The sequence below is a fragment of the Hyperoodon ampullatus genome (genome assembly GCF_949752795.1).
Source record: "Hyperoodon ampullatus genome assembly, chromosome: 3".
Lineage (NCBI taxonomy): Eukaryota > Metazoa > Chordata > Mammalia > Artiodactyla > Ziphiidae > Hyperoodon > Hyperoodon ampullatus.
In genome coordinates this window covers 135,333,183-135,352,099 of record NC_136916.1, presented here as the reverse complement: position 1 = coordinate 135,352,099, position 18,917 = coordinate 135,333,183, and the positions used below count along the sequence as shown (strand labels likewise).

Sequence of the window (18,917 nt, the reverse complement as noted above, 5' to 3'; positions counted from 1 at the left end):
GCGGAGCAGCTAGGCCCGTGAGCCATGGCCGTTGAGCCTGCGCGTCCGGAGCCTGTGCTCCGCAACGGGAGAGGCCACAACAGTGAGAGGCCCGCGTACCGCAAAAACAAACAAACAAACAAACAAACAAAAAAATAAAATAAAAATAAAAATATCAAGAAAAATTGTTAAGTGGTTTATTTAGTTTCTATCTTTTTATGCCATGATCCAGAGATAACTAAAGTAACAAATAAAACCTCAAATAAAAATATCCAGAAGTTTTTCTAGAATTTCAGACATTTTTTCTCCTTAGCACTATACTTGCACCACCTGTACAAAATTCATAAAGTTTTCATGTAAATATTTATCATTGAGACCATTTTTCTTGAGTATTACAATAAAGTTTACTATATTTCAGATGTTCCTTTTAGCTCCATGAAATCAACAAAAACCATCACCTATCTTCAAAGTCCTGAATACTGCATTTAAAGTAAATTATTAAACCACTTCTATGTGAAATGGTTGGAGCTTTGTCAATGACTAAAATTTTACTGCCCTGATTTATAAGTTTTCCAAAAAGTTGTTCTCTCATCTCGATAGATATGTTTTACAACAATCAGAACCATAACTCTAACTGCCATGATACATTTGTATAAAAACTATTTTTTGAAGTCTTAATAAATACTTCAAGTCAGAAAGTTACTTTAAACTATACAGTATATTGTGTTGGTATTTCATAAATACTTTTTCCTTTGCTTTAGCAATACTCTTTGATAAAATGTTTTGGGAAGTTATTTTCTTAATTTTTTTTTGAAAACTGATTTATGTTTATTTTTTCCAGCTTTAATGAGATATGTTTGACATATAACACTGTGTAAGTTTAAAGTATACAACATGTTGATCTGATATTTTATATATTGTAAAATTATAACCACCATACCCTTAGACCTGACACTTCCATCATGTCACAAAATTACCACTTCTTTTTTGTGGTGAGAACATTTGAGATCTACTCTCTTAGCAATTTTCAAGTATATAAAATAGCATAATTAACTATAATGACCATGCTGTACATTAGATCCTCAGAACTTATTCAAATTGTAACTAGGGGTTTGTACACTGACTAACATCTCCCCATTTCCCCCATCCCTTGGTAACCACCATTCTAGTCTCTGTTTCTATGAGTTCAGCTCTTTAGATTCCATATGTAAGTGATATACAGTATCTGTCTTTCTCTATCTGACTTATTTCACTTAGCATAATACCCTTAAGATCCCACCATGTTGTCACAAATGGCAAGATGTTCTTCTTTCTCATGGCTGAACAATATTCCACTGTATATACATATATGCCACATCTTTAACAATTCAACTGTTGATGAACACTTAGGTTGTTCCCATATCTTGGCTAATGTGAATAATGCTGCAATGAACATGGGAGTGCAGACATTTCTTCAAGATTTTGTTTTCATTTCCTTTCCATACGCAGGAGAGGAGTTAGATTGCTGGATCATATGGTAATTGTAGTTTTAGTTATTTGAAAAATCTCCATACTGTTTTCCACAGTGGCTACACCATTTTGCAATCCCACCAACAGGTACAAGGGCTCCCTTCTCTCTAAACCCTCAAATACTTGTTATTTCTTGTCTTTATGATAATATCCATTCTAACAGGCACGAGGTGATATCACTCTGGTTTTGATATGCATTTCATTGATGATTAGTGGTGCTGAGCACCTTTTCATGTACCTATTGGCCATTTGGATATCTTCTTTGGAAAAATGTCTTTTAAGATCTTTTGCCCATTTTTTAATCATATTGTTTGGGTTTGTTTGTTTTGCTATTGAGTTATATGAGTTCTTTATATATTTTGGACATTAACCCCTTATCAGACACATGATTTACAAATATTTTCTCCCACTCAGTAGGTTGCCTCTTCATTTTGTTGATACTTTCCTTTGCTGTGCAAAGTCTTAAAGTTTGGTATAAACCCACTTGTTTATTTTTGCTTTTATTGCCTTTGTTTTTGGTGTCAAATCCAAGAAATCATCACCAAGACTAATGTCAAAAAGCTGTCTTCTTCTGGGAGTTTTATGGTTTCAGGTCTTATATTCAAATCTTTAATCCATTGAGTTGATTTTTGTGTATGTGGCCTGGTTTCATTCTTTTGCATGTGAATGTCCAATTTTTCCAACACCATTTACTGAAGAGACCATCTTTTCCCCATGGAGTATTCTTGGCTCCTTCGTCATAAATTGACCATATATGTGTGGGTTTATTTCTGGGTTCTCTATTCTGTTACATTGATCTATGTATCTGTTTTTATGCCAATACCAAACTGTTTTGATTACTACGTAATTACTTTGTAATATAGTCTGAAATCAGGGAATGTGATACCTCCAGTTTTGTTGTTCTTTCTTCTGGTTGCTTTGGCTATTTGGGGTCTTGTGTAATTCCATATAAATTTTAGGATAGTTTGTTCTGTATTTGTGAAAAATGCTACAGAAATTTTCATAGAGATTGCATTGAAACTGTAGATTGCTTTGGGTAGTATGAATATTTTAACAGTATTGATTCTTCCAATCCATGAGCACAGAATATCTTTCTATTTATTTGTGTCTTTTTAAATTTCTTTCATCAATGACTTTTGTTTTTAGCGTATAGATTTTTCACCTCCTTGGTTAAATTTATTCTGAGGTATTTTATTCTTTTTGATGAAACTTTAAATGAGATTTTTTCTTCATTACTCTGATAATTCATTACTGAATTTTGTACATTGACTTTTGTACCCTACAACTTTACTGAATTCATTTATTAGTTCTAAAAGTTTTCTGGTAGAATCTCTAGGATTTTCTATACGCAATTTCAAGTCATCTGCAAATAGAGACAATTTTACTTCTTCCTTTCCAGTTTGGATGCCCTTTGTTTCTTTTCTTTCTTTCCTCCCTCCCTCTTCCTTCGTTCCTTCGTTCCTTCGTTCCTCCCTTCCTTCCTCCCTCCCTTCCTTTCTTTTTCTTTTTTCTCCCCTAATTGCTCTGGCTAGGACTTCACTTCCATACTATGTTGAATAAAATTGGCCAGATTGGGCATCCTTCTCTTGCTCCTGATCTTACAGAACAAGCTATGGGCTTATCATATATGGCCTTTATTATGTTGAGGTACATTCCCTCTGTACTCAGTTTGTTGGGTTTTTTTAAAAATCATAAATGGATGTTGCATTTTTTGTCAAATGCTTTTTTTGCACTTATTGAGATGAACAGATGGTTTTTATCCTTCATATTGTTAATGTGGTGTATCACACAGATTGATCTGAAGGTGTTGAACTATCCTTGTATCCTTGGAATAAATCTCTCTTGATCATGGTGTATGATCCTTTTAATATACTGTTAAATTTGGTTTGTTAACATTTTGTTGACTTTTTATATTGGAGTATAGTTGGTCAACAATGTTGTGTTAGTTTCAGGTGTACAGCAAAGTGATTCAGTTATACATATACATGCATCTATTCTTTTTCAAATTCTTTTCCCATTTAGGTTGTTACATGATATTGAGTAGAGTTCCCTGTGCTATACAGTACGTCCTTGTTGGTTATCCCTTTTAAATATAGCAGTGTGTACATGTCAATGCCAAACTCCCTAACTATCCCTCCCACTACCCTTCCAATCCAATATAAGATAAAAAGTTTTTTTAAAAAAGACTTGATGTATGATAAAGATCACACACCAAAAAAGCACCTTTTGATGTATCCAGAACCAACTGAGATAGCTTTTCCAATAGAACTGCAACAGATGCTGTAATGGGTTTCAACTCAGGGATGTTAGCAGCTTCTAATCCTTAGGTATCACCCCTTCTTCCTCTTTACTCCTCCAGGAACTCTACTTCTCCTTCTGCACCTCTGGCAAATGTACAGTCAGTTCTCTATATGAAATTACCTTTATTAAAAAAAATTTTTTTGTTGAGGATCTTTGCTTCTATGTTAATCAGGAATATTGGCATGTATTTTCCTTTTCTTGTAGCGTCCTTGTCTGGTTTTGGTATTTGGGTAATGCTGGCCTTATAAAATGAGTTTGAAAGTGTCCCCTCCTCTTCAATTTTTGGAAGAATTTGAGAAGGATTGGTATTAATTCATCTTTAAACATTTGGTGGAATTCACCATAAGTCATCTGGTCCTGGACTTTTGTTTGTTGGGAGGTTTTTGATTACTGATCCAATCTCTTCACTAGTAATTGGTCTGTTCAGATTTTCTATTTCTCCATGATTCAGGCTGGGTAGCTTTTATGTTTTTAGGAATTTATTTCTTCTAGGTTGACCAATTTGCTGGTGTATGGTTGTTCATACCGGTCTCTTCTGATCCTTTTACTTCTGTGGTATCAGGTGTAACATCTCTTTCATTTCTAATTCTGAGTTCCCTCTCTTTTTTTCTTGTTGAGTCTAGCTAAAGATTTGGCTATTTTGTTTACATTTCAAAAAAACATTAGTTTTTTAATTAGTTTCATTAATTAGTTTCATTAATCTTTTCTACTGTCTTTTTTGTCTAATTCACTTATTTCTGCTCTGATCTTTATTATTCCCTTTTTCTACTAACTTTGGGCTTAGTTTGCTCTTTTGCTAGTCTCTTGAGGTATAAAGATAGGTTGTTCATTTGCTTTACAGCAGTAATGAACACAACACTGTAATTCAACTATACTTCAGTAAAAAATAAATGAAAAAAAAGATAGGTTGTTCATGTTTATATTTTTTGTCAAAATAATGAAACTGTGTTTCAACCTAGAAATACAAATTATCTGTTTTAGGTTTGTAATCATGTATAGTATCAAGAGATATTCTGGACTTCAACTTTCTACTAATATTCCTCTTTTATCTTCTCTGACAGATTCAGAATATTCATGTTTATGATATCTAAAAGAATAAAACTTTGCTGCCTCTTCATTTATAATAAAATAATCAAATTAATTCTTGTACTTATAAATATCAAAACACCAGGCACTACTAAGTTAAGAATTGTAGTGTCGTAACAATGAAAGAAGCCAAAATAAAAACTATTTAAAAGCTGTAGCGGGAGAGGAGCTTCAAGACGGCGGAAGAGTAAGACAAGGAGATCACCTTCCTCCCAACAAATACATCAGAAATACAACTACATGTGGAACAACTCTTACAGAACACCTACTGAATGCCGGCAGAAGACCTCAGACCTCCCAAAAGGCAAGAAACTCCCCACGTACCTAGGTAGGGCAACAGAAAAAAGAAAAAACAGAGACAAAAGAACAGGGACGGGACCTGCACCAGTGGGAGGGAGCTGTGAAGGAGGAAAGGATTCCACACACTAGAAGACCCTTCTCAGGCAGAGACTGCGGGGGGCGGAGGGGGGAAGCTTCGGAGCCACAGAGGAGAGCGCAGCAACAGGGGTGCGGAGGGCAAAGTGGAGAGACTCCCACACAGAGGATCGGTGCCAACCAGCACTCACCAGCCCGAGAGGCTTGTCTGCTCACCCGACGGGACGGGCAGGGGCTGGGAGCTGAGGCTCGGGCTTCGGTCAGATCCCAGGGAGAGGACTGGGGGTGGCGGCGTGAACACAGCCTGAAGGGGGCTAGTGCGCCACGACTAGCCGGGAGGGAGTTCGGGAAAATGTCTGGACCTGCTGAAGAGGCAAGAGACTTTTTCTTCCCTCTTTGTTTCCTGGTGCGCGAGGAGAGGGTTAATAAGAGCGCCGCTTAAAGGAGCTCCAGAGACGGGCACGAGCCGCGGCTAACAGCGCGGACCCCAGAGACGGGCATGAGAGGCTAAGGCTGCTGCTGCCACCACCAAGAAGCCTGTGTGCAAGCACAGGTCACTATCCCCACCTCCCCTCCGGGGAGCCTATGCAGCCCGCCACTGCCAGGGTCCCATGATCCAGGGACAACTTGCCCCGGAGAACGCACGGCGCGCCTCAGGCTGGTGCAACATCACACTGGCCTCTGACGCAGCAGGCTCGCCCTGCATCCGTGCCCCTCCCTCCCCCCAGGCAGAGTGAGCAGAGCCCCGGAATCAGCTGCTCCTTTAACCCCGTCCTGTCTGAGCGAAGAACAGACGCCCTCAGGCAACCTACACACAGAGGCGGGTCCAAATCCAAAGCTGAACCCTAGGAGCTGTGCGAATAAAGAAGAGAAAGGGAAATCTCTCTCAGCAGCCTCAGGAGCAGCGGATTAAATCTCCACAATCAACTTGATGTACCCTGCATCTGTGGAATACCTGAATAGACAAAGAATCATCCCAAATTGAGGAGGTGGACTTTGGGAGCAACGATATATATTTTTTTTCCCCTTTTTCTCTTTTTGTGAGTGTGTATGTGTATGCTTCTGTGTATAATTTTGTCCATATAGCTTTGCTTTTATAATTTGTCCTAGCGTTCTGTCTGTCCTATTTTTTTTATTACTTAAAATTTTTTTTTCTTAATAATTATTTTTTATTTTAGTAACTTTATTTTATTTTATCTTCTTCTTTCTTTCTTTCTTTTTTTCCTCCCTTTTATTTTGAGCCATGTGGAGGACTGGCTCTTGGTGCTCCACCCAGGCGTCAGGGCTGTACCACTGATCTGGGAGAGGCAAGTTCAGGACACTGCTCCACAAGAGACCTCCCAGCTCCATGAAAGAGCAAACGGGGAAAATCTCCAGAGACCTCCATCTCAACACCAAGACCCAGCTCTACTGAACGACGAGCAAGCTACAGTGCTATGCCAAAGAACTAGCAAGACAGGAACAAAAGGCCATCCATTGGCACAGAGGCTGCCTAAAATCGGAATAGGGCCACAGACACCGCAAAACACACCACCAGACATGGACCTGCCCAAAAGAAAGACAAGATCCAGCCTCATCCACCAGAACACAGGCACTAGTCCCCTCCACCAGGAAGCCTACACAACCCACTGAACCAACTTAAGCCACTGGGAACAGACACCAAAAACAACAGGAACTACGAACCTGCAGCTGGCGAAAAGGAGACCCAAACACAGTAAGTTAAGCAACATGAGAAGACAGAGAAACACACAGCAGATGAAGGAGGAAGGCAAAAACCGACCAGACCTAACAAATGAAGAGGAAATATGCGGTCTACCTGAAAAAGAATTCAGAAGAATGATAGTAAAGATGATCCAAAATCTTCGAAATAGAGTGGAGAAAATACAATAAACGTTTAAGAAGGAACTAGAAGAACTAAAGAGCAAACACACAATGACAAACAACACAATAAATAAAATTAGAAATTCTCTAGAAGGGATCCATAGCAGAATAACTGAGGCAGAAGAATGGATAAGTGACCTGGAAGAAAAAATAGTGGAAATAACTACTGCAGAGCAGAAAGAAGAAAAAAGAATGAAAAGAACTGAGGACGGTCTCAGAGACCTCTGGGACAACATTAAACGCACCAACATTTGAATTATATGGTTCCAGAAGAAGAAGAGAAAAAGAAAGGGACTGAGAAAGTATTTGAAGAGATTATAGTTGAAAACTTCCTTAATATGGGAAAGGAAATAGTTAATCAAGTCCAGGAAGCACAGAGAGTCCCATACAGGATAAATCCAAGGAGAAATATGCCAAGACATATATTAATCAAACTGTCAAAAATTAAATACAAAGAAAACATATTAAAAGCAGCAAAGGAAAAACAATAAATAACACATAAGGGAATCCCCATAAGGTTAACAGCTGATCTTTCAGCAGAAACTCTGCAAGCCAGAAGGGACTGGCAGGATATACTTAAAGAGAAGAAGGAGAAAAACCTACAACCAAGATTGCTACCCAGCAAGGATCTCATTCAGATTTGACGGAGAAATTAAGACCTTCGCAGACAAGCAAAAGCTAAGAAAATTCAGCACCACCAAACCAGCTTTACAACAAATGCTAAAGGAACTTCTCTAGGCAGGAAACACAAGAGAAGAAAAAGACCTACAATAATAAACCCAAAACAATTAAGAAAATGGTAATAGGAGCACACATATCGATAATTACCTTAAATGTAAATGGATTAAATGCTCCAACCAAAAGACATAGACTGGCTGAATGGATAAAAAAACAAGACCCATATATATGCTGTCTACAACAGACCCACTTCAGACCTAGGGACACATACAGACTGAAAGTGAGGGGATGGAAAAAGATATTCTATGCAAATGGAAATCAGAAGAAAGCTAGAGTAGCAATTCTCATACCAGACAAAATAGACTTTAAAACAAAGACTATTACAAGAGACAAAGAAGGACACTACATAATGATCAAGGGATCGATCCAAGAAGAAGATATAACAATTGTAAATCTTTATGCACCCAACATAGGAGCACCTCAATACATAAGGCAAATACTAACAGCCATAAAAGGGGAAATCGACAGTAACACAATCATAGTAGGGGACTTTAACACCCCACTTTCACCAATGGACAGATCATCCAAAATGAAAATAAATAAGGAAACACAAGCTTTAAATGATACATTAAACAAGATGGACTTAGTTGATATTTATAGGACATTCCATCCAAAAACAACAGAATACACATTTTTCTCAAGTGCTCATGGAACATTCTCCAGGATAGATCATATCTTGGGTCACAAATCAAGCCTTGGTAAATGTAAGAAAATTGAAATTGTATCAAGTATCTTTTCCGACCACAGTGCTATGAGACTACATATCAATTACAGGAAAAGAGCTGTAAAAAATACAAACACATGGAGGCTAAACAATTCACTACTAAATAACAAAGAGATCATTGAAGAAATCAAAAAATACCTAGAAACAAATGACAATGAAAACACAACGACCCAAAACCTATGGGATGCAGAAAAAGCAGTTCTAAGAGGGAAGTATATAGCAATACAATGATACCTTAAGAAACAAGAAACATATCAAATAAACAACCTAACCTTACACCCACAGCAATTAGAGAAAGAAGAAGAAAAAAACCCAAAGTTAGCAGAAGGAAAGAAATCATAAAGATCAGATCAGAAATAAATGAAAAAGAAAAAAAGGAAACAATAGCAAAGATCAATAAAACTAAAAGCTGGTTCTTTGAGAAGATAAACAAAATTGATAAACCATTAGCCAGACTTATCAAGAAAAAAAGGGAGAAGACTCAAATCAACAGAATTAGAAATGAAAAAGGAGAAGTATCAACTGACACTGCAGAAATACAAAGGATCATGAGATTACTACAAGCAACTCTATGCCAATAAAATGGACAACTTCCTAGAAATGCACAAACTTCCAAGACTGAACCAGGAAGAAATAGAAAATATGAACAGACGAATCACAAGCACTGAAATTGAAACTGTGATTAAAAATCTTCCAACAAACAAAACCCCAGGACCAGATGGCTTCACAGGCGAATTCTATCAGACATTGAGAGAAGAGCTAACACCTATCCTTCTCAAAGTCCTCCAAAATATAGCAGAGGGAGGAAGACTCCCAAACTCATTCTATGAGGTCACCATCACTCTGATACCAAAACCAGACAAAGATGTCACAAAGAAAGAAAACTACAGGCCAATATCACTGATGAACATAGATGCAAAAATCCTCAACAAAATACTAGCAAACAGAATCCAACAGCATATTAAAAGGATCATACACTATGATCAAGTGGGGATAATCCGAGGAATCCAAGGATTCTTCAATATATGCAAATCAATCAATGTGATACACCATATTAAGAAACTGAAGGAGAAAAACCATATGATCATCTCAATAGATGCAGAGAAAGCTTTCGACAAAATTCAACACCCATTTATGATAAAAACCCTCCAGAAAGTAGGCATAGAGGGAACTTTCCTCAACATAATAAAGGTCATATAAGACAAACCCACAGCCAACATCATCCTCAATGGTGAGAAACTGAAACCATGCACTAAGATCAGGAACAAGACAAGGTGGCCCACTCTCACCACTATTACTCAACATAGTTTTGAAAGTTTTAGCCACAGCAATCAGAGAAGAAAAAGAAATAAAAGGAATCCAAATTGGAAAAGAATAAGTAAAGCTGTCACTGTTTGCAGATGACATGATACTATATATAGAGAATCCTAAAGACGCTACCAGAAAACTACTAGAGCTAATCAATGAATTTGGTAAAGTAGCAGGGTACAAAATTAATGCACAGAAATCTCTGGCATTCCTGTACACTAATGATGAAAAATCTGAAAGTGAAATCAAGAAAACACTCCCATTTACCACTGCAACAAAAAGAATAAAATATCTAGGAATAAACCTACCTAAGGAGACAAAAGACCTCTATGCAGAAAATAATCAGACACTGATGAAAGAAATTAAAGATGATACAAATAGATGAAGAGATATACCATGTTCTTGGATTGGAAGAATCAACATTGTGAAAATGACTCTACTACCCAAAGCAATCTACAGATTCAATGCAATCCCTATCAAACTACCACTGGCATTTTTCACAGAACTAGAACAACAAATTTCACAATTTGTATGGAAACACAAAAGACCCCGAATAGACAAAGCAATCTTGAGAACGAAAAATGGAGCTGTAGGAAACAGGCTTCCAGGCTTCAGACTATACTACAAAGCTACAGTAATCAAGACAGTATGGTACTGGCACAGAAAGAGAAATATAGATCAGTGGAACAGCATAGAAAGCCCAGAGATAAACCCACGTACATATGGTCACCTTATCTTTCATAAAGGAGGCAGGAATGTACAGTGGAGAAAGGACAGCTTCTTCAGTAAGTGGTACTGGGAAAACTGGACAGCTACATGGTAAAGAATGAAATTAGAACATTCCCTAACACCATACACAAAAATAAACTCAAAATGAATTAAAGACCTAAATGTAAGGCCAGACACCATCAAACTCTTAAAGGAAAACATAGGCAGAACACTATGACATAAATCACAGAAAGATCCTTTTTGGCCCACCTCCTAGAGAAATGGAAATAAAAATAAACAAATGGGAGCTAATGAAACTTAGAAGCTTTTGCACAACAAAGGAAACCATAAAGAAGATGAAAAGACCACCCTCCGAATGGGAGAAAATATTTGCAAATGAAGCAACTGACAAGGATTAATCTCCAAAATTTCCAAGCAGCTCATGCAGCTTATTACTAAAAAAACAAAGAACCCAATCCAAAAATGGGCAGAAGACCTAAACAGACATTTCTCCAAAGAAGATATACAGATTGCCAGCAAACACATGAAAGGGTGCTCAACATCACTAATCATTAGAGAAACGCAAATCAAAACTACAGTGAGGTATCACCTCACACTGGTCAGAATGGCCATCATCAAAAAATCTACAAACAGTAAATGCTGGAGAGGTTGTGGAGAAAATGGAACCCTTTTGCAGTGTTGGTGGGAATGTAAATTGATACAGCCACTATGGAGAACAGTATGGAGGTTCCTTAAAAAAGTAAAAATAGAACTACCATACGACCCAGCAATCCCACTACTGGGCATATACCCTGAGAAAACCATTATTCAAAACGAGTCATGCACCAAAATGTTCACTGCAGCTCTATTTACAATAGCCAGGACATGGAAGCAACCAAAGTGTCCATCAACAGATGAATGGATAAAGAAGATGTGGCACATATGTACAATGGAATATTACTCAGCCATAAAAAGGAACGAAACTGGGGGCTTCCCTGGTGGTGCAGTGGTTGGGAGTCTGCCTGCCGATGCAGGGGACATGGGTTCGAGCCCTGGTCTGGGAAGATCCCACGTGCCACGGAGCGGCTAGCCCCGTGAGCCACAATTACTGAGCCTGCGCATCTGGAGCCTGTGCTCCGAAACGGGAGAGGCCGCGATAATGAGAGGCCCGCGCACCGCGATGAGGAGTGGCCCCCACTTGCCGCAACTAGAGAAAGCCCTCGCACAGAAACGAAGACCCAACACAGCCATAAATAAATAAATAAATAAAATTTAAAAAATAAAAAGGAACGAAACTGAGTTATTTGTAGTGAGGTGGATGGACCTAGAGACTGTCATACAGAGTGAAGTAAGTCAGAAAGAGAAAAACAAATACCGTATGTGAACACATATATATGGAATCTAAAGAACAAAATAAAAGTTCATGAAGAACCTAGGGGCAGAACCTAAAGACACAGATGTAGAGAATGGACTTGAGGATACAGGGAGGGGGAAGGGTAAGCTGCGACAAAGTGAGAGAGTGGCATGGACATATATACACTACCAAATGTAAAATAGATAGCTAGTGGGAAGCAGCCGCATAGCACAGGGAGATCAACTTGGTGCTTTGTGACCACCTAGAGGGGTGGGATAGGGAGGGTGGGAGGGAGGGAGATGCAAGAGGGAAGAGGTATGGGGACATATGTATATGTATAACTGATTCACTTTGTTATACAGCAGAAAGTAACACACCACTGTAAAGCAATTATACTCCAATAAAGATGTTAAAAGGAAGAAAAAAGCTGTAACAATTTAAAAATCGAGGATAATGATAAACAGATGATTTTTTGCAAGACCAGAGGCTCCAGCTTCACAATGAATGTGCAGTGGAGATATGCCACCACTGTCTCCAAGAGCCAGGCTGGAGAGACAGACAGTGAGTGCTACAAAAATAGACCCCACTAAAGTCTGCAAAATTAGCTTGAACTAATGAGTTCACACTGAAACTTGTATTATTAGTTTTTACCACTTCTCCCAGTTACTGTTACATTATTCACTGACTGATAAGGAAGAGTTTTAATATCTCGTCAAGCAGTAGAGCCATCCCAGTGCGAACAGCTTAAGAGCAGTCCTGGTTGTAACAACCATATTAAATAGCCCCAATTTTTCTCTGAACTGTCACTCCTAGACCACTGATATTTTCCATTCTGAAATAATGCCAACTGGAACAAAGTGATATTCAATTACTTCTTAAAAGTAGAAATACCCAAAAAAGGAGATTTCAATAAAGCACAATCTAAGAAGGGAAAACCATGATGAAGAGTTTTCCACAGTAATGTTGCTAAATTTAAACCACGTTACCAGCAAAATACTTACTCATCAGGCACCATCACCATCCCCACCACAACCATCTACTGTTTACCAGTTAAGTAAGAGCAAAATCGTGGCCCCACATCATTAAAAAGTAAATGAACAAGCATAAATCGACTTAAATTCTCAGTCATATTCTGCCACTCCCTCTGCTAAAACACCCTTCAATGTTTCTCCTTGGAAAAAATCCAAATTCTCCAAGCAGGACCCCAAGAGCTCTAGACCTCCCTGCTCGCCTGGCTAACTCCTCTTTACCCTTCAGCTGGCAGCTCACAGGCCACTTCCTCAGAGATCCTCCCCCTTCCACCCAGACTAAACTCTGTGCCTCCTCTTCTCATAGCGCCTTATTCTTTTTCCACACCATGCTTTTCAAAATATTCAGATAAATGTGTATCCACGTGATTACTTATTGCTTGCCTACTCACGAGACGATTAGCTCCATGCGGACATGTTTTGGTCCCTGTAGTATATCCAATACCTAGCATGATGGCTGGCCACAGAAAAGGACTAGATAAATATACGTGGATGAATAAATTGCTAAATGCCCTGTATCTATGTAATAGACCTGCTAAAAGTAAAACAGGGCTTCAGGTTTTTCTTTTAACACCTTATATAACAGGAGAAATATCTTTGAGTATTACTATTTCAAGAGCAAATATGTACACAGATGAAGATTACACAAATCGTGATTACACAAATAGCAATTACACAACCGTGGCACATACTTGCCACCCTCATCTGACTTAGCTTGGACACAGGGATGCATGGAAGACTAAGAGGGCCCATTTCCCAGCTGCCACTGCCATCAGCAGAGGGGTTTCCCTGGTCTGCCCCCAGACTGTGGGGCAGAGGGAAGAAAAAGCATAGTCAGGGGCCAAGCACTCCAGTTCTAACGATGGTAACCACGCCACCCTTCCACAGCTCCCTTGCACAACTCCAATCAAAGATGACCCTTTCATTACTGATACTGCAGAATCACAAATTTCACAGGAAAGCACTGCTGGTTCCGGTCAAACAGCCTCTGCCAAGGACTACCACACACCCTGGCCTTCTGATGGGAAATAGGGTGAGATAAAGAAGATGAGAAAAACAATCCGGCAGGGCCTGGGAAGGGCCCAGAGCCAGGGACGCACAAAGAAGGGTGAGAAAGGGAATCTGGGGTGAAGTTAACACATAACTGCAAGAGCCAAGTGGGTTAACAACCGTGGCAAATAAGGACAGGCTAAAGGGCTGGATGCTCTGATGAAATCTGATAAGGAGAGTATATGTGTACACGAGTAGAATGAACTGGAGGTTATGGTAACTTACAAGTGACAATGGACTATAAGGTCCACTGTATCTGTGGGAAATGTGGAACAGAAGTGACAATACTTGAAATTGAAAGAGTTACAGCAGCATGCACCATGGATGCTCATGTTCGGCTGAATACAGCCTGGGGAGTCACAGAGACTAAGGTGGGGATGGAGTCAGCGAAATATGCAGAAGGGTGATCTATAGGTCAGTGAGGGCAGGAGGCAGGGGAAGAGACAGCTTAGATGAATAATGTAGGGTTACAAAAGAAGAGACTGAAATGGAAACAAAATGAAATCATTTCTAATGCCATGAACTGGAAAAGATGGAAAAAGAACATACTAGTGAAACACCAGGATTCAGTTAAGGTGAGGCAGTAGAAGGAGCATTTGAAGAAAAGGTTAAATACCTAAGAGACTTTGTCTAGGGGGCCGGCAGAGCAGGTGGCAGCAGGAGCGGTCGGGCAACACAGTCCGGGGATGGGAGTTTGAGGCGGAACAGGAGGAGGGAGGGATCTGTGACTAAGGTGCTAGGTTCAGGTAGGATGACATACTATGCACAAGGCCCCCAACATACAGGTACCAAGATAAATAAGAGAAAGGCGATATGGGGTAGGTGATCAGCTCACAATAAATATGTCTGGTCCATTCATCTCCCCTGGACATGGTTGACTGACCCTGTATGGGTCTATCAGATTCTCTTTCCTGAAAATTAAAAACCTTTCAAAGTGATTGAAGGTAGTTGGAGCCACTTTATAACACCCTGGAAAGAATATCTATGTTAACTCCTGTGGATACTCTGGTTCTCTTCTCTCACAAAACCTGGTTACTCAAATTTTCCCCCGATTCTGAGAGCTGTGCCTACCCTAACCTTTAATAATGTCTCCATGTTTGCTTTGTTTGTTTTAGCCAGAATCATTTCTGTTGCTTATAACCAAAGTATCTTTCCTGATTTAACATGGCTTCTGCCCATAGCTAACTCATTTTATAAATGAGGAAACGGAGGCCCTGAGAATGTTTTTTTTTTTTTTACAGGTTATAAGACCAAAACCTGGGACTTCCCTGGTGGCACAGTGGTTAAGAATCCACCTGCCAGTGCAGGGGACATGGGTTTGAGCCCTGGTCCGGAAAGATCCCACATGCCACAGAGCAACTAAGCCCGTGCACCACAGCTACTGAGCCTGTGCTCTAGAGCCCACGAGCCACAACTACTGAAGCCTGCACGCCTAGAGCCCGTGCTCCGCAACAAGAGAAGCCACCGCAATGAGAAGCCCGCGCACCACAACGAAGAGCAGCCCCCGCTGGCTACAACTAGAGAAAGCCTGCGTGCAGCAGCAAAGACCCAACACAGCCAAAAATAAACAAATAAATTTATTTTTTTAAAAAAGACCAAAACCCAATTGTCCCTACTATACTACTCCCAGTGATTTTTTTTTAAACAGATTTAGACAGACAGATTCCAAAAGAATTATAATCTAAATAACGTCAGATAAAATCTAGGTATAAAGGTAAAATAGAAAAAGCTAAAACTGGAGCAGATGGAGGTGGCTAATGAGTCTGGAAGAGCCACGATCCTCTAATAGTAGCTAGTGGAGGATATAGTTCATATTCTATTGTAACATGAAGCCTGTGTAACGGAAGATTTCTATAAATTTTTTTTTAAATATCTGAAGCCATTGTATTAATATAAAATTTGGATTAAAGAAAAAGTAAATGTAAAAAGGTATAGAGCCAGAGAAAGGAAAGATAAATATCAACATATAGACAAAATTATAAAGACCGTGTCTATAATATCAGAATATTTTTGGCATCATCACATGCTTAAAAACATTTGTCTTGGTATCCTTCCCCTCCAAATATTTTTGGGCTATAAAACATTTCTCATACTTCCTTGACCTTCCAAGATTCTGTGGCCATTTCACTTCCTCCTTTTCTAAGAATCTTTGTAAGGCTGATTTCCTTTGTTTACCCTATCAAGTGTTCTTTCCTTCCTAAAACTTTCACCTTATTTCCCTTTTTCTAGCCTAAAACTTGGCCACTATGTATTATTCTTTCCTGCTTACCTGGTGTTTGATATTTTCTCATCTAACCATTCCCTCCCTAATACAAGACAATCTGAATTGGCACATTCTCACAAACTTTTTCTGTGGCACTGCTTCAGAAAGAACAACAGGAACTTTTTATAAAAAAGTTAACAGAGGTGATCTGTTGCTAAGACTGAGTATAAATACCACATATGCTTCCATGAAGCTGTTCATTTCTCTTTGAACCATGGGTTTTCAGTAAAAAATGGGAAGCAAGTCTCTTATTTATTCCACATGGTCCAAACCTATTATGATAAACAAACATGTAGAGCCAGTGCTCCATATGAAATACCTCAGGTAAATATAATTATTTTATAAAAAGAAAACTATATTACACATTAAGTAATGTATTTAATTAAAAGATAATCTAATAGACTATATCGGCCAGAATGGAAATTCAGGGTTCCCCTCCACTTATATATCAAAAAACAAATGAAATAATCATAAAAAAATGAACATTTTATATACTTCAAACTTACAAGAGGAATATGTATCATAGACTTCTTATAGCACTTAGTTCTGTTTACTTCCAATCTTTCTAATAATTACACAAATTCAATTCCATGTACATGTAGATTATGTGAAAACACCCACTCCTTAAGTAACAGAAGGGAAACAGCAAATCTTAGTGAGGTTTATATCAAAATTTAACGTAAAAACTCTCTTCAGGATAAAGAACATCATTTATCTTTCAACCATAACTATTCTAAATTGATAATATGCTGATTCCACTATATCCTAAATCAGTGGTTCATTATGGGGTGAGGACTGGGGGACAGACGGGAGGGGCGGGGAGGGGACATGTGGCAAGCCCTGGAGCTACTTTTGGTTGTCTCCATGGTGGCGGCAGTTGGGGGTGGGCGGGCTGAGGTGCTACTGGCATCTAGTGGGCAGAGGCCAGGGATGCTGCGAAACATACAATGCACAGGACAGCCCCTCACAACAAAGATTATCCAGCTCAAATGGTTGAGAAACTGTCCCACAGAGAAATGAGACCGAAAGGGAAGAGCAGCTGATCAGGAGTAACCATGAGTCACCGCCGGCCCTCTCCGTTCCAAGGAGCCCCTACCTTGGATGCCTGCGGCGTGGATATCACATGGACCGTGCTGGGTTTGACTCCGTTAGCCTTCGGCCGCTTGTACAGAGCAAATCTGCTTTTCCTCCGGCCTCTGTCTCCATTAGGTAAAGCACCATTGTACCTATAAACAGAGATGAGAGGGTTCATTTATTTGTAGATTTTAAAGGCATTAAGAATAAAAGTTCGATGGCCTAAGGGAAAAGACAGGAATGCTCACAAAGACTTGCCCACTAACCGCCCCACCAAAGGGACACAAAACAGACGGTTCACAGACTTCAGCTATAATGAAATTCAAATCACTTCCAGAAACTTAATTTATGAGTGATGTACAAAGTAATTACAGGTTTCCTATTCTATAAAGTCAGACTCTTCAAATCTTTTCAGAAGAGACCGAGTATAAAATAAGCAAATGAAAATTCTGCAGAGGCCGTATTAGTGCTGGCTCAACTCAGCAAGCGCCGTCCTAATGGGCCCCGGAGAAACACTCAAGAAATATTTTTAAATGAACTAGTTAGAAACTAGCATTCTAATTAAACCTCATCTCTCACTCGCAAATCATGTTAATGTCTATAGGATCTTTATTTGTAAGACCCAATTCAGTTACTTGCATTCTTAAAAGTTAGGAATTCTCTACCTTCATTCCCATTGCTATTTGAACCCTATACTGTCAGGTTAGCAAAAACTAGCCTGCAAAATTAAACATAAAGTATGACTCTACAAGAAGGTTGACCATTAAAAAGCCCAAAGGTAAAAAAGATGAGTTTTAGTCCACAAACTAACAAATATCTCTAAAAGTCACCTGGAAAACACTACTGTCCTTAAGCAGATTTCCTGAATTAATACCTTAAGTCAGTACCAGTGTTTAAAAGAAATGCAGGATTGCAGGAGGGTTTCCGTTTTCACCTGTATTTTCTAACTCTGGATTAAGGGTCCCTGTACGTTCTGATCGCTTCTCATGCTGCCACACTGCCATGTCTATTCTCCAACTCCCTCTTGGCGGAAGTTCTTTTCAAGAAGAGAACCGAAAGAAGGAAGGGAATTGTTTCAAATTTGTGTGGATAAACATAACAGCTCCAAGGCTCCCTCGGAGCACCAAAGTCAGGGGCAGTGCCTGTGGTGTGGTGGCTCCACCCTCTCCTGGAAGTCCTGCCTTTGCCACTTGTCCGTCAATCCTAGAGATCATGGTGGACAGTATGGCAAAGGGGACACAAGGCCCACTGAGAACAGTGAAAGTCAGAACAAGGGGTTTGTGGTGTTTGTTTTACAATTCAGTAGCTATAGTATGACAATGGATTTAAATTATCACCAGAAATTATTCCTGCTGTGTTTTTAATGTCTCCATTTCCATCACAAAGGAACGTCAGCAACAAGAAAATGTCTCTAGAATACAAAAATAATTTGTTTCAAGTCTTATTCCTCTCCTTTTTCTGAGGCAAGATCAGAATAATGTGCATTGTTTTCTTAAATATATCTGTGATCACTACTACAAAGAACATATCCATGAGTAA

General features: G+C 39.2%; 1 protein-coding gene across 1 annotated transcript in view; it reads right to left on the bottom strand.

Annotated features, from left to right (window-relative positions):
- Positions 1-18,917, bottom strand: part of PELI2 (pellino E3 ubiquitin protein ligase family member 2) — a gene marked incomplete at both ends in the record, with an annotated part of 201,106 nt that overhangs the window by 130,551 nt on the left and 51,638 nt on the right. The window contains one exon of the mRNA XM_079700910.1: positions 17,401-17,530. Coding sequence (XP_079557036.1) covers positions 17,401-17,530 — 130 coding nt within the window. The remainder of the gene's footprint in view (positions 1-17,400; positions 17,531-18,917) is intronic.